Below are 21,215 nucleotides of genomic sequence, written 5' to 3'. Positions count from 1 at the left end.
TGACGAGCTCATGGAATTGGTCAGTTGAGAGGTGTGGGAATCGCCTGACACCATGGAGCCAGTCCGTAGGAGGCCAAACAAGTTTGTCAGCCCCCAAGGAAAGGATTTCTTAACAAAAGATGTGCCAGTAGATGCTATGGTGGTGACAGCAGCCACTAAGAAGGAGCTTACAGAGACTTCCTCATCTGTTCATCCGCTGAACAAAGAGTCTTGAATGATGGACAGATATGGGAAGCGTGTTTTTTCTTCACCGGCTGTTACCCTTAGATCACTGTATTATTTTACCCATTTTACAAGGCTTCAGAGAGATGATCTGAAGGAACTAGGAGATACTCTATAGGATACTTCAGCTGCGAGAGAACCAGAAAAGGTTACCACTTAGTTATCCACCTTAAACTCCATAGTGAATTCTTCCATGAGACTGATATACGCAGCAGATGGAGCAAGTAGGGCAGCAGGTTCAGGAGTTTCACTGACGCTCCTGGGTGCACTTGTGTAACTTGGCAGAACCCTTCAAGTCTACCTTCACTAATGCTCCTTTTGACGGTTCCTCACTTTCTGGACCAAAAGTTAAGAATACACTCAGCAGATGTGAGCAGGAAAGGAAAATTCTCTGCCGTTGGAATACGTTTTTCCGTCCGGGGGAAGAAATAATGGTAGATGCCATCCTAGAGGTAGAGAGGGTTTGCAAAACCAGGGTGACCGTGATTCCTTTCGCAGACGCCCCTATCAGCGCTCCTTAAAGGAGGCCCGACTGTGCTACTCTGGAGCCAGTCTTGGGACATTTATCTTTGTACCTATAAGCCTGGCATAACATCACAAAAGACAAGTGGGTATAAAACATAATATCCAGAAGATACTCCATACCCTTTTCCTACCCCCCTCCTCAAACCAGAAAAATCCTGGATGTTCTTCCCAATCTCAGGGATCAAGCAACCATAGAAATCCAAAGTTGCTAAACAAGAGTCATCCAAACCATCCCTGCAGACCAGATAAGATTCGGAACTTGCTCGAGATTCTTTTTAGTACCAAAAAAAAAACCAGGAGGCTGGAGGCCCATATTGGATCTCCCCAAAACTAAACGAATCAGTAAAGAAGTCCAAGTTCCGAATGGCGACACTGCAGTCATTACTCCCCCTTTTAGGGAAAGACAATTGGATGTGCTCGATAGATCTCCCAAGATGCGTACTACCACATAAAAATGGACATAGCATCGAGGAGTCACTTACGCTTCTGGATAGGTCATTGCATACGTTTTTGCTACACCCATCATGGAAAACCAGTTCCTGCTACCATTAGGCCCCACTCTACCAGGGCAACAGCTACTTCTACAGCCTTTCTCCGGGTGGTTCCAACCAAGGAGATTTTGGAAGCTGCAACTTGGAGTTCAGTACACACCTTTACCAAACACTATCACTTACCACTTTACTCTAAGACCAGGGCAGGCTTCGCCACTGCAGTTCTGCAGGGCCTTCTAGCCTCCTCTAACCCTCTGTGATACCTCCACCCATCCTTAGCTTTGGGATTCAACCCAAGTGTGATGACTGCAGCAGGGTAACACGATGAACATAGTACAGTTCTGTACCTACCATAAATGTAGATGTTCGAGTGTACACCCTGCTGCAGTCCAGGTTACCCTCCCTCCATCCCCTCTGACCTACTGGCTAAATCTCTTCAATACCTTCCTGATGTATTTGCTTATAGCTGAAGGGATTTTGTGTTTGTGCAAGTTTATTCAATTTGGTACTAATTACTGACCACCTTTTTGGGGGCACCTGACATCTGGGGCAAGAAAAACTGAAGAAAATGGCGTCGGTTGCATTATATATACCCCTGGCGCACTGACGTCAGGGAAGAAGTGACAGCAACTGACACCGGACTAAGACTTTGGAATTCCAGCTGACTGCGGGACCGCCTGATGACAGGATAACCCAAATGTGATGACTGCAGCAGGGTGTACACTTGAACATCTACATTTATGGTAGGTACAAAACTGTATTTTCCTGCTACCATTAGGCCCCACTCTACCAGGGCAGCAGCTACATCTACAGCCTTCCTCAGGGGGGTTCCAACCAAGGAGATTTTGGAAGCTGCAACTTGGAGTTCAGTACACACCTTTACCAAACACCATCACTTACCACTTTACTCTAAGACTAGAGCTGGCTTTGCCACTGCAGTTCTGCAGGGCCTTCTAGCCTCCTCTAACCCTCTATAACTCCTCCACCCATCCTTAGCTTTGGGATTCTACCCAAGTGTAATGACTGCAGCCAGGGTAACACGATGAACATAGTACAGTTTTGTACCTACCATAAATGTAGATGTTCGAGTGTACACCCTGCTGCAGTCCAGGTTACCCTCCCTCCATCCCCATCTGATCTAACTGGCTAAATCTCTACAATACCTTCCTGATGTATTTGCTTATAGCTGGAGGGATTTTGTGTTTATGTAAAAATTACTTAATTTGGTACTAATTACTGTCCACCTTTTTGAGGGCACCTGACATCTGGGGCAAGAAAAACTGAAGAAAATGGCGTTGGATGCATTATATATACCCCTGGCGCACTGACGTCAGGGAAGAAGCGACAGCAACCGACGCCGGACCAAGACTTTGGAATTCCGGCTGACTGCGGGACCGCCTGACGACAGGATAACCCAAGTGTAATGACTGCAGCAGGGTGTACACTCGATCAGCTACATTTATGGTAGGTACAAAACTGTACTTTTACTACTTAGGAGCTGTCCACTTACAGGAGTCTTGTGCCTTTTGCCATTCTTTTTCCTCGAGAGTGTTACTAGAGAGGAAAAGGAAATTGGTAGACAGGGGCTTGTTAAAGCATCCCTTTCAAGAAGCTTTGAGTGACCAGGATATGTCCAGTAAGTCTTCCAAGTCCTCTAGATCTTCTGGGGACTCTAAGGACTCTAAGCAGTCTAATAAATCTAAAAAGTTGGAGGATTCTGCGACATTGTCTCCACAGACCTCAGAGCTGACTCTTCTTTTTGGAGCCGGCCCACAGCCTTGGAGCCGGTATCCGAAAGGCCTCTATCTCCATTGCTTCAGTCGGCACCACTGGTGCATTCTTCTAGGTCTTCTGTCAGTCTGTCGGATTTGGATATGGATCGATAGGTGCTGAAGCTTTTACAGGCACCAGGCCTTGCTAAATTGTTGTCGGCTCCGACCCAAGCGGCTTTGGAGCTGAAGACCACTACTCCTGACTTGACTACTCCTCTGAGCCGTACCGGCCCTTCAGAGCCAGAGGAAGCAGACCTGTTGATCGTGGAGCCTTTGGAGCCGAGACCTGCTCCAGTGTCCTCGGCTCCATCCACTCTGACATCTTCGGCGCTGTCCAGGGACTCTAGGAGCCGACAATTTTCAGTCTGATCTGGGGAGGATAGTCGGGCCGACTCTTCCTCTCGGGGCTTCAGCTCTGATGAGCTGTGCTCCTAGCTCCGGCTCAGAGCCCATGGCCTCTGTGCTGGAGGGGGTTGGTGGTTCCTTCGGGTCTGCCGACTCCTTCACATTGGAGCTGTGGTGCCTTCGAGGCCATGAGGAGAGCCTTGTCCCCCAAGACATCCTCTACTTCCGGCCTTGCTTCCTCATCCCCCAAAGCGCCTGTGTCTGCTTCTGCTTCCATCGTCCAGGCTAGGCTTAGAGACCCAGAGTCTCAGGTAGCCCCACTGGGTGCCCCCTGCTCTTCCGAGACCTCCCCAGAGGTTCCCACTGAGGAGGCTACCAGGAAGAGATTGTGCAAGAGGAGACACTTGGACTCCCCACAGGAGTCTTTAACATCTGACACTGACTTGGATGAGTCAGAAGGGTCTCCGCGGTCCCCCTCTGAGGATATCTGCTTTGCTGAGATACTCGAGATCCGTAGGCAGAGGGGTGATTGGCAGTCCAAAAGCCATACTGAGGATGAGGCAGTTCTCATGAAGGCTTTCGGGTCTCAACCCTCTACCCCTTGGGTGTCTCCGCCGTTCGATGAGCTCATGCAGTTGGTCTCTCGGAGGGCATGGGAGTCACCAGAGTCCATGGAGCCTGTTCCTAGGAGGCCTAATAAGTTTATATCAGCTCCACCAGATAAAACTTTCTTGTCCAAAGGAGTCCCTGTTGATGCCGTAGAGGTGGAGGCGGCCACCAAAAAGGAAATGTCTGAGACTTCCTTGTCTGTTCATCCTCCTAATAGAGAGTCTAGGATCGTGGATAGATATAGGAAACGCATGTTTAGTTTAGTGACTTTCACTCTCCGTTCACTGAACTATTTAACCCATTTCACTAGGTTGCAAAGAGATCTCATTAAGGAGTTGGGAGATACTCTTCAGGGTACTGTAGCTGCAGGGGCCTTTGACAAAATTGCTGCCCAACGTGCTACCCTAAATTTTATTGTCAAATCATCCATGCGTCTCATGTCATATGCAGCTCATGGAACGAGTAGGGCAGCGGGTACAGGAATCGCTCTCAGAAGACATTCCTGGATGCGCATGTGTTCCTTCGTGGACCCCTTTAAGTCTTCGTTCGTGAACACCCCTTTTGATGGCTCATCCCTTTTTGGGCCAAAAGTGAAGGAAACTTTGACCAGGTATGAACAAGAGGGAAAGACTCTGTCTGCCGTTGGAGTCCATTTTTCCACCCCTACTTGGCCTTATCCCAAAGGCCAAAGGGGAGGAAAAATGTGGTTCCGGAAAGCCCAAGGAGTCTTTCAGGACACACGTGGTGAACTCCCTTCTAGGGGCAGAGGAGGGGGTAATAGTGGAAGACTCTGACCTCGTGGCAGAGGGGGTCCGCAACATCAGGGTGACCACTATCACTTCTCTGGTCAATCCTACCAGCGCTCCTAAAAGGAGGCCCAACTGTCCTGCTCTGGAGGCAGTCTAGGGTCGCTTATCTTTGTATCCAGATGCCTGGCAAGAAATAAAAGACAACTAGGTACAAAGTATAATTTCCGGAGGGTACTTCATACCATTTGCCACACCCCCCCCACCTTCCATAAGGAGAATCCCGGACGTTCCACCCAGTTACAGGCAACAAGCAACCATAAAGGCCCACAAGTTGCTAGAAAGAGTCATCCAGTCAGTCCCAGCAGACCAAACAGGATTCGGAACTTACTCAAGGTTATTTTTGATTCCAAAGAAAACAGGGGACTGGAGACCCATTTTGGACCTCAGCAGACTCAACCAATATGTGAAGAAAGAGAAGTTTGGATGGTCACGTTCCAGTCTATACTTCCCTTTTTAGGGAAAGACAATTGGATCTGCTCGATAGATCTCAAGGATGCATACTACCACATAAAAATGGCCAGGCCATCCAAAGATCACCTGCGTTTCCGGCTGGGAGCCAATCATTACCAATTTCGAGCCCTGTCCTTTGGTCTCACTACAGCTCCCCAGAGTGTTCACCAAATGCATGGCAGTGGTCACTCCAGGTGTTTCCATACCTAGACGATTGGCTCCTTACCGCCACCACCAGGCATCAACTGATTCAGGCAAGGGAATACACTCTGGCATTCTGTAATCATTTAGGCATTACAGTCAACTCAGAAAAGTCTGCCTTGTCGCCATCGCAGCTTATCGTTTTTATTGGGGCAGAGCTAGACACTTCAACCACCACTCTAAGACTACCAATTGAAAGAATCTTCCTTCTTCGTAAGCATGTCAGCACATTGGTACCGAAAGACAGAGCACCAGCTTCAGAAGTTCTAAAAGTATTGGGTTTGATGGCTGCAGCAATCCTGGCCATACCATTAGCAAGAATGCATATGCGGATTCTTCAATGGCTGTTGTTCACTCAATGGTCTTACCAGGAACTTCCAGTGGATCATACGATTTTGATTACGAGCTCTTGCAAGAAAGATCTCCAGTGGTGGTTGACGTCTCTTCACGTAACCATAGGATGCCCCTTTGTCTTACCCCCTCCAGTAGCCACTGTGACCACGGATGCTTCCCTGATAGGGTGGGGGAGGAATTTTCAGCGAAAGACTGCCCAAGGCACATGGACAGATCAAGAGTCACATTTGCATGTCAATGTTCTGGAGATGAGAGCAGTACTTTTGGCGTTGCAGTACTTCCAGGACTCTCTCCCCCTAGGAACGATTGCAATTCAGACAGACAGTATGTCAGTAGTCTGTTACTTGAACAAACAGGGGAGAACTAAGTCTTACCCCCTTTGCCGAGAAGCCCTCAGAATCTGGCAGTGGGCTTCTTCCCAGCGCTTTCTGTTTAGCAACGCACATCCCGGGGAGATCAGACGTGATAGCAGATAAACTGAGCAGAGCAATCTTGTTGCCACACGAGTGGTCCCTCAAGAAAGCTATTGCGGACAGGATTTTCCACAAATGGGGCCAGCCTTGCTGCGACCTTTTTGCTAGCCACATCAACATGAAATACAGAAGCTACTTTGCCCTGATTCCTCCTTTGGGAGAAGTCCCGAGAAACACACTTGTACATGATTGGCCCCTGCGTCTCCACCAATCCCATTGATACACAGAGTTCTGCAGAAAGCAAAATCCCTGGGAAGGACCATCATTCTTATAGCCCTTATCAGCCTCGGCAGATTTGTTTTCCCATTCCTTCAACATCATCTCTTGGAGGATTCCTGGATTCTGGACCCAGTTCCAGACATTCTGACTCATCCGTCGGGGGACCTCCGTCCTTCTCTGCAGTCACTGAAGCTGCCAGCTTGGCTGCTCCGGTTCCCCTCATAGTCAGGCTTCATAACATCTCCAGTGAGACTAAACAAATTCTCTTGTCTTCTCAAAAGCCGTCCACTAGAAGATTATATCTTAGTAAGTGTAAGAGATTTTCCATATGAACTTCTAAGCAGAACATTGATCCTTACCAAGCCCCCTTGATATCCATACTACAATTTTTGACTATGATTTTTAATAAAGGAGCAGCAACCGCAACAGCTCGGATCCAGTTGGCTGCTATATCTAACTTTCATCTCAGGATTGACTGGCTAAATATGTCCCACAAGTTATTCAAGGCTTTTTTCAAGGGAACATTTCATATGAGACCTCCAGTGAAAACTCCCTACTCTCCATGGAATCTAAATTTTATGCTGTCTCGCATAATTCTTCCACCATTTGAACCAGCTTCATCTTGTGGAAAACCATATTTCTGGTAGCTATTACTTCTGCCTGCAGTGTGTCAGAACTTCAGGCTTTATCTGTCAGCCCTCCTTATTCGATTTTTCATGCTGACAGAGTATGCTTCTTTTTTGCCCAAAGTTTGTTCAGAAACTAATATCAACCAAGTCATTGAGTTACCAGTTTTCTTTTCTAATCATTCCAGTAATTTGGAGTATATGCTCAGATTCTGTTTGGATAGAACAAAAGATTTCAGGAAATCAGACCAACTATTTGTTTCATTCTTTGAAGCCAGAAAAGGTAGACCAGTGGCTAAAACAACTCTGTCTAAATGGTTATCTGATTGTACCACCTTTGTTTACTCAGCTGCTAATATGCCTTTACAATACAAGATTAAAGCTCACTCAGCCAGAGCAGTTTCTACATCCTCTGCATTTCAAGCCAAATTGCCCCTTGATAACATTTGTGCAGCAACCACTTGGTCTAAACCTCATACCTTTATCACGCATTACAAAGTTGACAAGGTCTCCAGGGACAGGGCTTCTTTTGCATCTACGGTTCTGAAGAATGTAATCCCGTGAGCCACCCGAGATTGATGGTGCTAGGGATGCTACCCGTCAGTAAAGAATGAACGGCGAGATTGAACAACTTCACATTAAGAAGTTATGTACTCACCATAACGTTCCATGTGCGTTGTTCATCTCGCCTTCATTTTTATGTCCCCCCCCCCCCCCCCTGGCTGATAGTTGACCTAGAGGTTGGTCTCATCCTGGTTGCTCAATGCTTCTTCCTCTCTATAGGAGGATATCTCATTTATATGGTTATAGTACACGCAGCAAACAAGATCTGAGGTAATTCACAGTGCATCATGGGATAGGGGCTTGGCCTTGAGCCCCTCGGGATAAGTCCTTTCTCACTAAGGGAGTGCCAGTTGATTCCATGGTGGTAGCGGCAGTCACCAAAAAGGAGATCTCAGAAACTTCTTCCTCTATCCAGCCTCCTAACAGAGACTCTAGGATCATGGATAGAGATGGGAAGCTCATGTACAGTTCAGCAACTTTTGCCATGCGTTCACTGAATTATCTCACACATTTTACAAGACTGCAAAGAGACCTCGTAAAAGAGCTTAGAGATGCTCTTCAGGGTACTGTAGCTGCAGGAGCTTCAGACAGTCGCCTCCCAGCTTGCTACCCTCAATTCCATAGTGAACTCGACCATGCGTCTCATTTTATATGCAGCTGCTGGAACGAGTAGGGCAGTAGGTACAGGAATTGCTCTTAGGAGGCACTCCTGGATGCGCTTGTGTTCCTTCGCGGAGCCCTTTAAGTCATCCTTTGTCAACACTCCTTTTGATGGCTCGTCCCTTTTCGGGCCCAAAGTTAAGGAAACTTTGACCAGGTGTGAGCAGGAAATTAAGACTCTGCCATCGGAGTTCATTTTTCCACCCTTACTAGGCCCTACCCCAAGGGTCAAAATGGAGGAAAGATGTGGTTCCGAAAAGCCCAAGGAGCCTTTCTTGGACACTTGGTGAACCCCACTCCAGGGGCAGAGGATGGGGAAATAATGGAGGATGCCACCCTGGCTGCCGAGGGGGTCTGCAAAACCAGGGCAGCAGAAACCAGTTCTTTGGGAAGCCCTACCAGCGCTTCTGAAAGGAGGCTCGACTGTCCTGCTCTGGAGGCAGTCTTGGATCTGTTATCTTTGTATCCAGACGCCTGGCTCAAAATAACAAATGACAACTGGGTACAAAGTATAGTTTGCAGAGGATATTTCATTCCCTTCGCCATTTCTCCTCCACTGACGACAAACATCTTAGACGTTCCAACCAGTTACAGGGAATAAGCAGCATTAGAGGTCCAAACGTTGCTAAGAAAGAGTCATCCAACCCGTCCCAGCAGACCAGACAGGATCCAGAACTTGCGCAAGATTCTTTTTAGTTCCAAAAAAAAACAGGGGACTGGAGACCTATTTTGGACCTCAGCATACTAAACAGATTTGTCAAGAAAGAGAAGTTCCGGATGGTCACGCTTCAGTCAATACTTCCCTTCTTAGGGAAAGACAATTGGATGTGCTCAATAGATCTACAGGATGCGTACTACCATATAAAAATGGCCAGACCATCCAGGGATCATCTGCGCTTCCGGCTGGGAGCCGATCATTACCAGTTTCGAGCACTGCAGCCCCCCGAGTGTTCACCAAATGTAGGACAGTGGTCATGGCTCACCTGAGGCGTTTAGGATTCCAGGTGTTTCCGTACTTAGTTGATTGGCTCCTCACCGCCACCACCAGGCATCAGCTAATACAAGCCAGGGATACCACTCTTACTCTTTGCAATCATCTGGGCATTACCATAAATTCAGAAAAATCTGTCTTGTCGCCATCACAACATATTGTTTTTATCGGAGCAGAATTGGACACCACCAACACCACTTTAAAACTTCCAGCAGAAAGAGTTTTACTACTTCGTCAGCAAGTCCAGAACATCATATCCAGAGACAAGGCTCCTGCATCAGAAGTGCTAAAGTTGTTAGGCATGATGGCAGCTGCAGTAATAGCGATACCATTGGGTTGCATACACATGCGGATTCTACAATGGCTGCTGTTCACTCGGTGGTCTTAACAAGAGCTCCCAATGTCTCCTCTCATAATTGTAACAAACGCATGCAAAAAGGATGTTCGGTGGTGGTTGACCTCTCTCCAAGTAACGATAGGTCGTCCTTTTATCCTACCCTCACCAGCGGCCACAGTGACCATGGATGCTTCTCTGATGGTGGGAGGTATTTCCAGGGAAGAGCAGCCCAAGCCACATGGACCAAACAAAAGACACATTTGCATATCAATGTCCTGGAGATGAGAGCGGTACTTTTGGCATTGCAGTACTTTAAGGACTCTCTCCCTCTGGGGACAATTGCAATTCAGACGGACAACATGTCAGTGGTCTGGTACTTGAATAAACAAGGAGGAACCAGGTCCTATCCCCTTTGTCACAAGGCCCTAAGAGTATGGCAGTGGGTTACAGCCACCCAGCGCTTTCTGATAGCAATGCACATCCTGGGGAAATCCAAGGTGATTGCCGACAAACTGAGCAGGGCAATTTTGTTGCCTCACGAGTGGACCCTCAAATAAGAGATAGCCGAGAGAATATTCCGCAGGTGGGGCCAGCCTTGCTGCGACATTTTTGATTCTCACATGAACACAAAATGCAGATGCTACTTTGCCCTGATTCCCCCTCTTTGAGATTCCCCAAGGGATGCACTCATACACGATTGGCCTCTTGGTCTCTTCTATGCATTCCCACCAATTCCCTTGATACCTAAAGTATTACAGAAAGCAAAAGCCCTGGGAAGGACCATCATTCTAATAGCACCTCATTGGCCTCGTCAGATTTGGTTCCCCTTCCTTCGACTTCATCTGTTGAAAGAGCCTCGGATTCTGGACCCAGTTCCAGATCTTCTGACGCATTCGTTGGGGGCTCTTCATCCCTCCCTTCGGTCCCTAAAATTTACAGCTTGGCTGCTCCAACTCCCAACATAGCCAGGTTCCATAACCTCTCAAACGAAACACAGCATATTTTAATATCTTCTCCTAAATCCTGTACTAGGAAGTTGTACCTTAGCAAATGGAGGAGATTTTCTCTATATGGGCTTCTCAAAATAACATTGATCCCTACCAAGCCCCCATTTCCTCTATATTAGAATGTTTGACTATGCTTTTCAACAAAGGAACTGCAGCAGCTGCAGTTCGGGTACAGCTTGCCGCCATCTCTAATTTTCACCTTGACTTTGAAGGATTGAACATAATGTCACCCAAGCTATCCAAAGCCTTTCTCAAAGGGACCTTCCATCTCAGACCACCAGTGAAATCCCCTTATACCCCATGGAACCTAAATTTTATGCTTTCACACATTATTCTTCCACTTTTCGAGTCAGCTTCCTCATGTGATTTGAAATTTTTGTCTTGGGAGACTATCTTTTTAATAGCCATCAGATCTGCCCGTAGAGTATCAGAGCTACAGGCCTTGTCCATAAAAACCTCCATATTTAATTTTCCATACTGACAGTGTATCCCTGTGAACAAATCCTTCATTTTTACCTAAAGTTTGTACTGAAGCTAACCTTAACCAAGTCATAGATTTACCAGTGTTTTTCCCCAAACACACCAACTTAGAGTATATGCTGCACAAGCTTGATGTTCATAAATAGCTCAGATTTTACCTGGATAGAACCAAAGAGTTCAGAAAATCAGAACAACTTTTTGTTTCCTTTTCAGATTCTAGGAAAGGTATGCCAGTGGCAAAAACGACACTATCTAAATGGTTATCTGATTGCATCACCTTCACTTACTCAGCTGCCAATTTACCTTACAACACAAAATTAAGGCTCATTCTACCAGAGCAATGTCCACATCTTCTGCTTTCTCTGCTAGGCTTCCTATAGACAATATTTGTGCAGCAGCTACTTGGTAAAGACCTCATACCTTTATCACTCATTACAAAATGATACAACCTCCAGGGACAGGGCCTCATTTGGTTCTACTGTCCTGAAAAACATGCTCCCGTGAGCCACCAGAGAAAGATGGTGCTTGGGACGCGACCCATCTGTAAGAATGAACGGCGAGATAGAACAACTTCACATAAAGAAGTTATGTACTCACCATAACGTTCCATGTGAGTTGTTCATCTCGCCTTCATTCTTACTTCTCACCCTCCTTACCTCCTCCAGGGTTTTTCAAGGGCCGACAGACTAGTTTTATCATGATTGCTCAGTCTTTCTATGGGTTTTCCTTAAAAAAGTGATAGAATGGCACATGGTATTGTTAGACGCAGCAAACAAGATCTGAGGTAACTCAAGGTGCATCATGGGATAGGGACTTGGCCTTGAGCTGTCTGAAGACCTCGAGCTTTGTAGTAGGCCGACTCGAAGCCGAGGATCGGGTCCGAACCCATCTGTAAGAATAAAGGCGAGATGAACAACTTACATGGAACGTTATGGTGAGTACATAACTTCTTTTTATCCCCAAATGTGAGTTTTACAAAAAAATGTTGAATTCTTGAAGTCCTATTAGTTGTGAAGATATACCCTTAAAGAAGAAAGCATCAGGGTACTCTTCTAGATCAGTGAATACTTCAACATAACACTTGTTTACTTTGTGAAGAATATTTGTCTGCATTCGTGTAAGATTTTGTAGGTTTTTTCTTCTTTTGTTACTTGTATGTATTATTGACAGTTGTTTACTTTACCCTTATTTTTCTATTTTACAGATTTCAGAAGTATAGGGGGTTGAAGAGCTTTAGGACCTCCCCCTGGGATCCAAAGGAAAACCTCCCCAGGGATTATGCCCGGATTTTTCAATTCCAGAACTTCTCTAGAACTCGGAAGCGCATTTTCAAAGAGATTGAACTGGAAGATACTGAAGGAGCAATGGTACAGAACTGTCAGCTACTTTCAAGCACTGTAGCATTGAACATTAACACGTGCATATGTTTTATATTGTTTGCATTGGATTGCATTTGAAGCTGAAGTTTTCCAGTAGGCATATTATGATAATTTCTGTTCTAGCATCATTGATTAGCAAAATTGCATAGGCATTTTTGCATTTAGATTACAGTGCTGATGATCTCAACAGAATGCTTGTCTTCTAGTCATGGTAGCTGATGGCTACAATTATAAGGCTGTCTACAGTGAGCAAGTTTTGGGAGTTTATTGACATTTGATTACCAGGAAACTCTGACTGGGTGGAAGCCCATTTTTTAGCAGAGGCACAGGGAGAAAAGCACCAAATTATTACAAAACAATTTAAGAACAATAATTTTACAGTCTTCAAAAATAAAATAAAAACATTTGCAGTTTAATTATATAACAAATTAGTGATAATATAAAAGTTAAAAATCAATCATTTAATATTTATAGAAATTTTTGACAGTTTGTAGAGAAATTAAAGGTAAGTTAGTCTAACACAAACAGGAATTCCAATATGATGTGGGGGAAAAACAGTATATTTAAAGAGAAAGGGAAGAGAATTTGATAGAATTAAGTAAACGAAGAATGGAGAATAAGGAGGTAAAAGAAATGAAAAGGTACTTGGTCACATTTAGGAATATAGTCCATCCTAGTTTTGAGCAAGAACAGAGCCAGTGATTGTAGCTAGAAAGTCTTTCAGAGTGGTTTTGAAAGATTGGAGGGAGGGTATTTACCTGGTGGATACACCTAAGGAGTTCCTGGCATTAGCAACCTTTAACGAGTACAGATAATACCCAGCAGATTTGCTAAGTTTGTAGACGGGAGTTTTTGGTCACTGAATTGCATGACAGACTGGGAACAGTTGTGCAGAATGTCTTTTAGTGCTGGACAGGCAAATGGTTGCTGGATAATTTTATAAGTGGTAAGAGGCTTTGTATATGTTAGTTGATGGGTCAGTTCTAACCAGTTTAGGCTTTTTAGTGCTGTACAGTGGTAGGTTATGAATGGGGTATTTGTGCAAGTTTAGCAACTTTGTTATAGCATTCTTCAAGTTTTAATTTTTGTGAATCCTGGGGAATAGTAAGGATGGGAGTGCCATAAAGGTGTGTGGGGAGGAGATAAGTAGTGGCAGTGACAGGTGTAGATGTCCTTCTATTCCAGTGTTGCAGTATTCTCCATGTGGGTTTACCTTTCTTCCTCTCCAGTTCGTCCAGTCAGGATTCCAAAGATTTTCAGTCCCTGTAGGTGCGTCGGACGTCTGACTTGGCAGCAAGAACATGGGCCATAAAAGTGACGCCTGTACTGTGCTGGTGCCCTCAGAACTTTTCAGCTGCTAGTTGTACACCAGGTGTTTCTGCTTTTTGTGATGTCTGATCAAGAAAATTTCAGTTAAGTAACCCTTTGGGAATCCTTTCAGTCCTACTGTTTTATATAGTCTGTTCATGTCATCCGGAAGGGGCAAGTATAAGTGTGGTCGGCAGATTTCCCATAAAGACACCCACGATCAGCGTCTTTTTTTGTTTAGGTAAGGAACACGACCACGAGATCTGCACTATTTATCAGTCATTCGTCCCTAAGACCTTACATCGCTGTTTACAAGCTTTACACTTGTACTTAGAAAACCAGGGGTTAAAACAACGTTTAGGGATGGAGGCCGCGTCCGATGCCCTGTCTGAACCACCTAAGAAGAGGGCCAAGACCTTGCGGCCTACTTCTTCAGCTGCGCCTCTGCCGGCCATTCCTCAGCCTGTGGCTGACATCGACCTGACAGAGGATTCGGCTTCCGCCGGTCTGGATAAAGCGGATACCTCTGAGGAAGCCACACAATCTTGAGCAGATGGCACGTCTGTAGAGGCTATACTGCCGCCATCTCTATGTCTGACTCGAGGCCTTCGCCCAGCCGGACACCTGCTAGGCCTCTTAAGAAAAAACAAAACATTTATCTGCTGCTTCTGAAAGCATGCCCAATTGGCAGGCCTTCCGCCAGAGTTTATTCAATGCCTTTATATCCCTTAGGCTGACTACTATAGGCACCCCTAGCACTGCTCCTCCCCTCCTAAGACCTAGACCTATAATTCCTGAAAGGAGGGTAGAGCAACTGGAAGAGGAGGAACTGTCTGATTCCTCAGAGGATTACCTCTCCTACTCCTTTCAAATCTATTCCCCCCTAGGATATGGATCTCCAGAAGAGGGCTGTATTGAGCCCGACTCCCCAGTGGAGGATTTAACTTTTGGGGAAGCAGTCAACAAGATGAAAGATCACTTTAAGTGGGAAGCCTCAAGTATGACTGAAGTGCAGAAGAGGTTTTATGACCTGATACAGAGACTCCTCCAGTCTTTCTGCTATCCCTCCTATTCAGCCGTCCTTCCTGGATGCCTTTTCCTCTGCTTACATCAACCCTGACTCCGAACCACCAGCCCCACGCAGGGCAGATAGACTTTAAAATTCCCTGAGACAGAGAAATTTCTGATTAAGTGGCCTCCGGCTGACCTAGTCACTATCTCCATTTCTACTGATAGGGCTTCCAAGCTGCTCCCTACTACAACCATTCTCCCAGCTGACAAGGACAGCAAGACAATGGAAAGGTTGGGGAAGAAAATATGCACTTCTGCCACCTTGTCATTCAGGGCCACTAACTACCAAACTCACATGACCAAGTATTCCTTAGCACTGCTGGACAAAGCCACTAAATAATTGGCTGACATTCCAGACTGTGCAGCAAAGCTTCCTTGACCTCCCTGATAGCTGTCACCTCTCAGGTGAATAGATGCTCTTTAAGTTGCAGTTGTGATGCAGCTGAAGCCTCAGGTAGGTCAGCTGTATCAGCTTCTGCGTTAAGAAGATACTCTTGGCTATGCCTTCAGCCCCTCCCTAACGATTTCGGGGCCAAACTTATTGATGTTCCTTTGAGTGACTCTGCCCTGTTTGGTGGAAAAGTGGTCGACTTCTAAGTCGCTGCAACAAAAAGGCAAAGAATTGCAGGACCTAAAACACCTGATAGTCTCGCCCATCCCTAAGTTCTATAGGAACTACGCGGCCAAGACTCAGTTCATTAGGAAATCCTGTAGGCCTACGGCTCCCTCCAGGTCCAGGAGACCCCCTAAAAGACAGCCCCCTCCAGCTAGAGCTTCTCCTTCCTCCTGCCAAAGGCCTCCCTTTTCAGATAGGGCAGGTAGTATGTGACTACCTGCCAGTCTCTCTCCCCACTCCTCCCACATCTCTTCCCCTATATGCCCGTCTCTCTCACGGTCTCCTTGTGTGGTCACTCATTTCCTTAGACAAATGGGTTCTGTCCATCATACAGAACGGTTACTTTGTGTCCTGGATCCCCCCCCCCCCCAAAGACTGGGCATGCCTCAGCCACCCACCAGTCAGCTACCCCTCCTACGACAGGTACTGCAAACCTTGCTAATAAAAGGCACTGTAGAACCAGTGCCTACAGAATCAAAAAAAAAAAAAAAAGATTCTACTCCAGAATCTTTCTGGTCCCCAGAAAGGACAGACCATGGATGCCTATACTAGACCTCTCTGTCGTCTCAACCCCTTCTTAAAAGTTCCTACCTTCAGGATGCGCACTCTTCCTACCCTCTTTCCCTCCTCCTACCTTAAGGTTTCATGGCAACCCTAGGCATAAAGAATGCCTACCTTCACATACCAGTAAAGCCCACCTTTAGGAAATACCTCAGATTTCTGGCAGGCTCGTCCCATTTTCAGTTCTGTGCCTTGCCGTTTGGGCTTTCCACACCTCCCAGGGTATTCACAAAATGTCTGGCTCCAGTCGTCGCTTACTGCAGGACAAAGGGCATCCAAATATTCCCCTACCTAGACGACTTTCTAATTTAGGCAGACTATCAGAAGACTTTTCTTCACACCCAGGGCCTCCTGCTCCTCTTGCAGTCTCTAGGATTTCTAATAAACTTCCCAAAATCTCACCTGGAGCCCGCACAGGACATTGTCTTCCTGGGTTGCAGAATCCGGACAAACCACCATCAGAGAAGGTGGTGTCCCTGACACACCACCTGCTTGGTGACCTTCAAGCATCAGAAGTGACAGCAAGGCAATTTCTCAGACTTCTGGGTTACATGGCAGCCACCATACCCATGTTGCCCTTAGCAAGACTGCACATGAGGAAACCGCAATGGTATCTTCAGTCTTTGTGGACTCTGCACTCTGATTCTCTAGAGTTCAGGGTTCCCCTCCTTCCTTGCTTGAAACAGGTTGGTGATATTCTCACTTGTATATCGGTTGCTTGCTGAACTTAAGAAAACTGAACCATCACAACTTTTATTTACCTAACTTCTGGACTTTTGATTAATATTGTAATGTGTTTGTTTTTCACCATCCATAAGCATCATAGCTATTGTTTTATTTATTTATTTTTTATAATTGTTGTTCTCATATGTTTATTCAACACTTAGTGTTTTTTGTTTTAGAAAACTGCTCTTCCAGGTAGGTCTGAAGAAGCTCTCTGGGTGAAAGCATATACTCAGGGATACAAAAAGCCTCGAGACACAATGTTTTTTTCCCACCTCGTTATCTGCTCTAAAACATGTTTATTTCTTGCTCCTTAAACGCCTTTAGATATTTTCTTTACTTTTATTGATGAATGTTATAGGCAAGTATTTGAATAATATTTGAAAAGTTACGTCAAGAAAGAACAATGTTTAAACCGTTTTGGTTTTTCCTCTACGCTCTACGTTCTAACCCACATGCTCTCACCACTCCATTTGTCCCACCCTACCGTACCACCTACAAGTACTTTTTCTTACACGATCCCCAACACATTAGTTCAGCTTTCTTTTTATACAGATTTTTCGCCCTGCCAAGCCATTTCATCCCAGTTCCACTTACCTCTACTCGAAACACTCCCCCCCCCTGTACTTTTCTTAACTATGAAGTTACTTGTCCAAAAAGTTTGCTCATTTCTAATTCATTTAATAACAAATCCACCAGCACATTGCCTGTCCTCTGTTTGCACACTAACTTCAGTTTTGTCACAGCAGATTAATTTCACTGGTAGTCCCGCAGAATGCTTTTGTTGGGCTCCACCCCGGCAGTTTCTTGCTGAACTGTACATATATGATTTAACTGTTAACCCAGGATCGCATTCCCTGTCTTAGATTTTTTTTTTAAATAAAGGAGTTACTAGTTAATCATAGCTGCACCCGCAGCATACATCCCCCCACTGCTTCCACCCTGCACTCCACAGCTAATCACGGCTCTTTGTGCCTCCCTAGCGCCACCCCCCACTCAGTTAATATTAGACTGGAATTGACACCCCCCCCCCCCCCCAGACATGCCCCCATAATTTTTCATCACTCACATCACTCCCCCCTATCTACTGATTGGTCATCAGCCTACAACCTTTGGTTTTCCCCATACCTCCCACTGGCATTTCCACACCCCCTACCCTGCCATACGTCAGCTCCATTTGTTGCCCTGCCCTATATACACACTCCCGTGAGCCGATTGGCTGTGAGGCTCAATTACTCATCACATGCCCACACCCTTCGTCTCACGTCAGCACACACTCATCATCCAGACCCTTCCCCGTGACCATTGGACAGCATTTCTCAAATTCGAATCCACCATCCATTCACAGTAGTTCCCTCCTAATTCTCTCCATTCACACACACACGCACACATCCACAGACTGCACGCCCACCCGCACCAGCTTTGGAATACCACTATTCTAATCCATTCCAGTTACTTTTAGAAAAGTTATATTACAAAACACAAGTTAGTTCTCTGCAAAATGGAAGCAACCAAAAGAAGTTGCAAATTTTTTTTTTTTTACTGTTGCACCAACACACAAAAATGATTATATATAAACCCACGCAAATGTACAAATGATTATTTAAGTCTTTTTTTCTGTGTGCTCACCTACTATTTTGTCAAAAGAATTTTACAAGCTTCGATACGACATATTTTTTCTGGAAAAGCATTTTATTTGTGTTTATTTTTATTTTAGACTTTATTTTCAAAAAGTAAAAAAATGTTGAGTTCGGAACTACGTTTTCACAAGGCTAACATTATTGGAACTTGTTTTCCAATAATTTTTCTGTTTTTTCCCCTGCTTGAAACAGGAATTGCGATGGTGGGTGGCTCAGGTGGCCAAGTACCCAGGCTTTCCTCTACAAGCACCCACACCAGCCCCAGACTATGCATACAGATGCTTCAGATCTGGGATGGGGAGCAACTCTAGGACAAAGAAATGTACAAGGTTTGTGGACATGCAGACTAACTAGACCACATAAACATCAGAGAAATTAGAGCAGTCCTCCTCCTAACCCTATCTGGAGCAAGGCCCTCTCAAGTTATTCACAGACAGTACTACAGTCCTGTGATATCGCAACAAACAGTAGGGACGAAACTATACCTCCTATGCAGACTAGCTGTGCAGGTGTGGGAACTGGCCATCTCATAGGTAGTTACCCTACCGGCAGCCTACATACCCTCCCTGCACAACTCCCAGGCAGATTACCTAAGCAGGACCATCTCAAACAACCACAAATGGATGCTTCACAGAGATGTTTTCCTGGATCTGGTCCACAGGTGGGGTATACCTCAAATAGACCTGTTCACCTCCTCCATAAACAGGCAACTTCCTGGTTACTGCACCAGGACACCCGACCCCAAGGCACTGGCAACAGATGCCTTGTCAGTGTCCTGGAAGGGGAAATTTCTGTATGCCCCCCCCCCCCCCCTCCGCTTGATTCTAAAGGTGCTGCTGAAAATTCGTCCGGACTCGCCAAAAATCTTGCTGGTGACTCCCTACTGGTCAAGACAGCACTGATTTCCCCATCTCTTTCATTTCTTCCAAGGGAAATCACCACAAGTTACCCCCCTCAGTAGACATGCTCACACAGAACAAGGGAACTCTGATACACCCACAGTGGCAATCCCTGCACCTCACCCTGTGGCTGATAGGATTCTGATCCCCTTCAGACAACTGTGCAACTAGGACGTGCTCAGTGTCCTGCAGGAGGCCAGGCGACGTAACACAAGAAAATTCTATGTCTTGAAGTGGAAAAGATTTTCTATTTGGTGTCACAAAAGACAGTTGGACCCACTGGAAAGCGACATTCCTCTTATCCTGTCTTAACTGTGTGAACTACTGCAGACAGGACTGGCCTACTCATCTTTAAAAGCACATTTGTCTGCAATATCTGCCTATCTACCTCTGGATCCACCCCTTGCATCCAGACTTCCTGCTAAACTTTTCCGCAAAGAGGTGCTACATTTGAGACCACCCAGGAAACCGTCCCCTCCTCCCTGGGACCTTAACTATGTATTAGAAAAACTCACCTTAGCCCCCTTTGAGCCAGCAGACAAAGCCCCCATAAATTTTTTTGCATGGAAAACTGTTTTATTGGTAGCTCCGACCTCAGCCAGAAGGGTGTCAGAGCTGCAAGCTCTTTTGGCTACACCACCCTTTTTAGTCTTCCACCTTGACAGAATGACTCTCAGGACTAACCTGTCATTCATACCCAAAGTAGTGAATGACCTATCTTTGAGCCAGGCAATTCACCTGCCTACCTTTTTCCCCGACCTGCAGGGGGATAGTGAGAGAGTACTTCATTCCCTAGATGTCCACTGACAACTTAGATTTTTAACTACATAAAACCAAGCCCATTAGGAAATCAGACCAACTGTTTGTATATTTCCACCCCAGGGCACTGGAGAAAGCAGTGACCAAACAGACCATTTTGGCCTGGATCTCCAGGGCCATTTCTTTCTGCTACCTACACCATGGGAAGACCTTGCAGGGCAATGTCAAAACCTACTCCACCGCAGCAATGGCCTCTTCTGGAGCCTTCTTTAAAGGGCTAGACACCAACACCATACTTGAGACCGCTACTTGGTCCTCTGTGCACACCTTCACCAAGCACTACAAGCTGGACCACATCTGCAGAGCCAGGGCATGGTTTGCAGTGCTATCCTTCATGGATTCCTGGAAACCTCTTCTAGGCCACCACCCAATCCTCAGTGAGCTTTGGCACTCGCCCACATGTAGAATACTGCAACATTGGAATAGAAGGACATAGAAAAGTTGTGTAAAATCTTAGCATAACCATAGATGTCCTTATTTCCATGTTACAGTATTCCTTTCCTCTCCTGTCAGATTGCACTTGTTCTCCTGGGTGACACTGGATAGGCTATGCCCTTGTAGGACTGGCTCCAACTGGGACTTATGTTCTGAGGGCAGGTGCGTACAGACGTCACTTTTCTGGCCCACATTCTTGCTGCCACGGCAGACGTCCAGCGCCCCTAGAGGGACTGAAAATCTTTGTAATCCTGACCTGATGAACTGGAGAGGAAGAAGGGTAAACCCCATGTAGAATACTGCAACATGGAAGAGAAGGACATCTATGGTTACGGTAAGATTTTACACAACTTTCCTTTCTTGCAGAAAGCCCTCAGGTTACGAAGCAAAATGAACCCTCATTGCTTCCTTTTGGCCTCGACAAACCTGGTTCACCTTTCTTTGGTCTCATCTAGTTTGCCCTCCGATGAAGTTGGATCAGAGTCCAGATCTACTTTCTCATCCTTCGGGGCATCCACATCCCAACATTCAGCCCCTGAAATTAACCACATGGTTACTGCACTTCCGATGATGGTTAGATCTCCCAGGTTGTCTTTTGCAGTCCGAGAAATTTTGATTTCATGAAATAG

General features: G+C 45.8%; 1 protein-coding gene across 2 annotated transcripts in view; it reads left to right on the top strand.

Annotated features, from left to right (window-relative positions):
* TSR1 (TSR1 ribosome maturation factor) overlaps positions 1–21,215 on the top strand; it is an 895,152-nt gene that overhangs the window by 285,725 nt on the left and 588,212 nt on the right. For both annotated transcript variants that reach the window (XM_044054379.1, XM_044054378.1), the window contains exon 9: positions 12,340–12,502. In XM_044054379.1, coding sequence (XP_043910314.1) covers positions 12,340–12,502 — 163 coding nt within the window. The remainder of the gene's footprint in view (positions 1–12,339; positions 12,503–21,215) is intronic.

The sequence above is a fragment of the Protopterus annectens genome, chromosome 13.part0 (genome assembly GCF_019279795.1).
Source record: "Protopterus annectens isolate FY-2018-M chromosome 13.part0, PAN1.0, whole genome shotgun sequence".
NCBI classification, from domain to species: domain Eukaryota; kingdom Metazoa; phylum Chordata; order Ceratodontiformes; family Protopteridae; genus Protopterus; species Protopterus annectens.
Note: the sequence above shows the minus strand (reverse complement) of the source record. Positions and strands in the feature narration are given on the sequence as shown.